The sequence below is a fragment of the Corylus avellana genome, chromosome ca5, assembly GCF_901000735.1.
Source record: "Corylus avellana chromosome ca5, CavTom2PMs-1.0".
Taxonomy (NCBI): domain Eukaryota; kingdom Viridiplantae; phylum Streptophyta; class Magnoliopsida; order Fagales; family Betulaceae; genus Corylus; species Corylus avellana.
In genome coordinates, this window is record NC_081545.1 from 11,172,671 (window position 1) to 11,178,595 (window position 5,925).

At 46.5% G+C, this 5,925-nt stretch overlaps 1 protein-coding gene across 1 annotated transcript in view; it reads left to right on the forward strand.

Annotated features, from left to right (window-relative positions):
• Positions 1 to 84, forward strand: part of LOC132181761 (TMV resistance protein N-like) — a 2,541-nt gene extending 2,457 nt beyond the window's left edge. The window contains exon 5 of the mRNA XM_059594997.1: positions 25 to 84. Within this exon, the coding sequence (XP_059450980.1) occupies positions 25 to 84 (60 nt within the window). The remainder of the gene's footprint in view (positions 1 to 24) is intronic.
• The last annotated feature ends 5,841 nt before the right edge of the window (positions 85 to 5,925 follow it).

Here is a 5,925-nt window from a genome sequence, read left to right on the forward strand (position 1 = left end):
GACCGGAAAATTCTGATCTCGCAGAAACTAGTGGGGGCAATGGGGGGTGTAGCCTTTGTGGTGGCGCTACCTGTTGTCCGTTGAGGCCATTAGGGAGAGATTGGGGTTTTTGCCGGAGGTTTGCCTTGGCAGGATCGAATTCCCTATTACGTTTGTCTCTTCAAGAGAGGCATTCAATTAAAGTTTTCTCTCTAGTTTATACTAGTAGAGGAGGAAAGGTTTTTCAAGGTTTCAAACTTGTGAAAGGATTTAAGATGGCAGAGGACCTACCATGGGTACATCTCTCTTTGACTGAAGATGAAGACGTAGAAGTGCACATTCAACAAGCGGAGTTAGATGGAGTGGTGTCAAGAGGTCGAGCATGCGTTGTAGGGAAGCTTATTGCCGATCGCTTAGTGAGTAAAGAAACTATTCGCACGACTCTCATGAAATGGTGGAAACCGTTTGGGAATTTGGCGTTCAAAGTACTCGGAGAGAATTTGTTTCTCATTGATTTTACTGATTCACGAGATAAGGAGCGTGTACTGGAGGGGAGACCCTGGGTCTTTGAAGAAAGTCTCTTCCTTGTAGAGGATTTTGACGGCACTACACCTGCTTCAAAATACACTTTTGAAAAGGCGTCCTTTTGGGTAAGAATGAATAATCTACCACTGGGTTGCATGGGGCTTGAGATGGGTCGAAAAATTGGCGAGACGATTGGGGCTGTGGAAGCGGTAGATACGGACGATGAGGGGATTGGCTGGGGTGAATTTCTACGGGTGAAGATCGTTCTTGATTTAACAAAACCACTCCCACGCGGTCGGAAAATTAATATCCAAGGTGAAATTTTCTGGATCACTTTTCAATTTGAACGGCTTCCAAAATTTTGCTTTGCCTGTGGAGCCATTAGGCATGGCAGAGGGGGATGTGCGCAAAAGAGTGTATATCGCCATAGAGATAAACCCCAGTATGGTCCATGGCTAAGGGCGGCATCACCTACTAGGAGATTGGAGAAATCTCAGAATCTACATGGACGGCACCGTGATCCCTCCCCACCAGAGAAAGGGAAGAAAACAAGACGAGCATGGGAATTTCAGCAGGGAGAAAATCAAAAGACAGCTGGAGCTGAACCGGTGGGGGCGGAGGGCGGTGATGGAGAACACACACGGCGGCGGAACCCTAATTCCCATTCGGGAAAGCGCGGGTTCTCAGGAGGAGATTCGGGTTTGGAGGCATCTAGAAAAAATCCAGCTATTTCCAGTTATGGAATGAAGAAAAAGGAAAGGGCGACACCGAATCCGGAGGATTATAGTGAATCTATGCGTTTCTCTAATCAAGGAGGGAGTGATCCACGGAATCCCTGCATGGGAAAGTTTCCAAATAAGGCTTCGATTTCGCCTCTGAATGAACCTGGTCTAAAAAATCACTCACCTGGAATTGGGCCCTCCAACGGACAGAATGCAGTGGGGTCGGTCTCACTGGGCCTGGGGGGTTTGAATGGGAGTCCAAGGATTCCTTTTACTGGCCCACTCATTTCTGAGGTGGAAAAGACAATGCTAGCAACCCAAGAAGGGTCGTACACTTCAAAAGATCATGGGAATGAGATGGTGACTTGGAAGCGGAAAGCTCAAGATGATTCTGAAGCTAACGAACCAAGGAAGCGAAGAGAGGTCCTGGGGGAGCAAACAAATTCTGGTCAAGCATCCAAAAATCGGAAATCAAGTGGGAAGGTTGAAACTCAAAACGGTTCGGGGATGCGGCGGCTGTGCAACAGCCCCGCCGACCGCAATGAGGATATTAAGCTGGAACTGCCGAGGGCTTGGGAACCCTCGGACAGTTCGAGAGCTTCATCGTTTGGTGAGGCAAAAACAACCCTTTTTGGTCTTTCTCATGGAGACCAAGTTACGGAGTGAACGTATGGAGGCTATCCGACAAAAATTGGAGTTCCCTAATATGCTCGTGGTTGACTGTGTGGGGAAGAGCGGAGGTTTGGCCTTGCTTTGGGGTGACGAAGCTTCGGTGGAAATTCAGAATTATAGCCAACGTCATATTAATGGGGTGATAAGCTGTTCAGATATCGATGTACCATGGAAATTCACCGGGTTTTATGGCCATCCAGAGGTTTCCAAAAGACATGAAGGCTGGGCTTTATTGAAGCACCTTGCTGGACTCACTCCTTTTCCATGGGTTTGCCTGGGAGATTTTAATGAGATTACGATGCAATCGGAGAAGTGGGGTGGAAGGGGACGACCTAGTGGCCAAATGATAGCTTTCCAACAAACCTTGGAATTTTGTGAATTGTCGGCTATGGGTTTCTTTGGCCCAAAGTTTACTTGGACTAACTGTCGGGATGGCGGGGATTTCACAAAAGTTCGGTTGGATAAGGGAGTCGCCAACGCTGCCTGGATGACTTTATTTCCGTCGGCTGAAATCTCAGTGGAGGTGGTGCCATGCTCGGACCACACTCCTCTAATTTTAGGTTTGACGGAAGAAGTTAGGAGGCGTGAAGGAGGAAGACGATTCAGATATGAAGACAAGTGGCGGTTGCATGAGGATTATTTTGAAGTAATTAAGGCTAATTGGTCGTCACCAGTTGGAGAAAGGAATGGGTGGGAGGCGTTCATTCAAAGGGTTACCCGTTGTCGACAAGGGTTGTTGAGGTGGCAGCGCAGACAACACGAGACAGTACATGGGCCCATAAATTCCTTGAGAAGCAAATTATTATCTCTCCAGGGTGACGAAGAAATAGGGAGTGGGATTGAGATGCAAGCTGTCCGTCGTGATCTACAGAAGCTGCTCGATCAAGAAAATCTAAAGTGGCGACAACGAGCAAAAATAGACTGGCTGCGGGGTGGGGATCGCAACACCCGATATTACCATGCATGCGCAAATTCGCGCAGGAAGTCTAATCGGATTAATCATATTATTGATGCCGATGGTTGTCAACGGGTAACGACAGAGGAGGTTCAAATGGGCTTTGTTCGATATTTTTCAGATTTATTTAATTCTGAAAACATTGCAGATGTGGAGCCTTGCGTACAACATATGGAGAGAAAAGTATCGCCGGAAATGAACAACGATTTACTGAAACCATTTACTGAGGAGGAAATTTATACAGCTTTATTTCAGATGGCCCCTCTCAAGGCCCCTGGGCCTGACGGTTTCCCAGCAGGGTTTTATCAAGCTAATTGGAGTACGGTGGGAAATGACCTTTGTCAAGCTATTCTTGGCACTCTGAATTCGGGTATGATGCCTTCCTGCTTGAATTCGACGAATATTGCTCTCATCCCAAAAGTCCCTAAGCCCACTTGTGTTACTGAATTCCGTCCAATCAGTTTATGCAACGTAACGTATAAAATAATTTCCAAGGTGCTTGCAAATAGGCTTAAAAAGATATTGCCCCATGTAATATCTCCTATTCAAAGTGCCTTCTTACTGGGGAGACTCATAACCGATAATGTATTGGTGGCGTATGAGACGCTACATACGATGCATTCTCGGATGCAAGGAAAAAAGGGTTATATGGCCGTTAAATTGGATATGAGCAAAGCCTACGACCGGGTTGAATGGAGATTTTTGGAGACTATTATGTGTCGGTTGGGTTTTGCTACGAGATGGATCCATCTTATTATGATGTGCGTTACGTCGGTTGAATACGCAGTGTTGGTGAATGGGACCCCATGTGGGCATATTATTTCGAAGAGGGGGCTACGACAAGGGGATCCTATCTCCCCATATTTGTTTCTTTTATGTGCAAAATCCCTGAGCTCCATGCTTAATTATGCCAATGGATCAGGTGCCTTGACGGGGGTTCCAACTTCCAGAAGGGGCCCTCGTATAAGCCATCTCTTCTTTGCGGACGATAGTCTCCTATTTTGTCGAGCTAATATCGTACAGTGGGAAAGCCTAACGTCTATTCTCCAATTATATGAAGCTGCGTCGGGCCAACGACTTAACAGTAATAAAACTTCTATATTTTTCAGCAAAAATACGCCTGCAGCAGAACAGCAGGCAATTTTGGCGAACGCAGGAATCCCGGCCACTCAGAGATACGATACCTATTTGGGTCTTCCAGCTTTGGTTGGAAAATCCCGAAGAGTAGCTTTCAAAGGTATCATTGACAGGGTATGGAGGAAATTGCAGGACTGGAAGCTGAAATTTCTCTCCCAAGCGGGAAAAGAAATTTTGCTTAAGGCGGTTATTCAGGCGATACCATCCTATTGTATGAGTATTTTCCTCATACCAAAAGGCCTATGTTCGGAGATCAATTCCCAAATGAAAAAATTCTGGTGGGGCAATCAAGATAGCGGGAATCGTATCAATTGGATGTGTTGGGAAAAGATGGGGAAGGCCAAAACAGCTGGAGGTATGGGTTTTAGGGATTTTACCTACTTCAATAAGGCATTATTGGCCAAACAATGCTGGCGATTGTGGAAATCCCCGACTAGTCTTGTGGCCCAAATTATGCAAGCAAAGTATTATCCAAATGGGTCTATTTTGGAGGCTAGATTGGGTGACAGGCCGTCTTATGCTTGGAGGAGCATTCATAGCTCTTGTGGAGTTCTTCAGGAGGGCCTAATATGGCGCATTGGGAATGGAGACACTGTGCGTATCTGGAAGGATAGGTGGTTACCGAAACCATCTACATTCCATGTGGTCTCTCCCATGCGTGAACTCAGTTCGGATGCGACAGTGCGAGAACTCATTGATGAAGAGCAGCATGGGTGGAATCTGGAAAAACTGGAGAGAATTTTCCTTGAGGAGGAGGTTCAAGCCATTCTTTCCATTCCTATTAGTAGTACAAATCAGCCAGATGTTTTGATTTGGAGAGGGACGGCCAATGGCATGTTCTCCGTCAAAAGCGCTTATCATATGCAAGTAGACTTGGAAGCTTCAAAACTGGCTGAGAATTCATCTAGCAGGGGCACCAATGAGGTATGGAAAAAATTATGGGCTTTGGCGATTCCAAATGCGGAGAAAAATTTTATTTGGCGGGCTTGTCATGATATTTTACCCACCCGGGAAAATCTGCTCAAACGTAAAATCCTTCGAGACCCAATATGCCCTCTTTGTGGCTTCATGGTGGAGACTGGATTTCATGTTCTATGGCAGTGCCCTGCGGCTATGGATGTATGGGGCATGGGGCCAGTCAAATTTCAGAAGAGCCACTATGCAGGCCCAATGTTCCTGGATGTGGAAGACATGTTCAGCAAATGCACAGAAGAGGAGATGGCTCTTTTTGTGGGCTTAGCTCGGCGAATTTGGATGAGGCGTAACGACGTTCTGCATGGAGGTAATTTTTCTCATCCCGCAACTTTGATTCAGTTGACTGTTCGGGCGATAGAAGATTACAGGGCCGCTCACGAAGACCATCTTGCACCTACACTGGATAACGACGCTGGAGGTATGGTCCGTTGGGCAGCCCCGTGTACTGGATGGGTGAAAGCCAATTGGGACGCATCTATTGATCGTGCTTCTGGTCGCCTAGGCTGTGGTGTTGTCATTCGAGATGATCAGGGTCGTCTGATTAAGGCCAGATGCTTCTCGCGCCAGGGGTACCTTTCACCGGCTGCAGCTGAGTCTAAGGCTGCTTTGCTGGCCATTGATACCTGCTACGAGTTGGGATTCTCTCATGTCCAGTTGGAAGGGGATGCCAAAGGTATCATTGATGCTGTCAACTGTGCGGAGAATGATGGGAGTAGTCTGGGGCATTTGGTGGCTGATATGAAGGTGAAGCTTCAACTGTTTACTCAATGGCATATGTGTTTTGTGAAGAGAGCAGGGAATATGGTGGCACACCTTCTGTCGAGGTATGCTGTAAAACAGGGAATTGATAATGATTGGAGTGAGCCTCCTGAATGTATTCGTGATACCATTTTGCTAGAGCAATTAGCTCTAGTATAAGGAAGTTGCAATAAAACTTATTCTTTTACTCAAAAAAAAAAA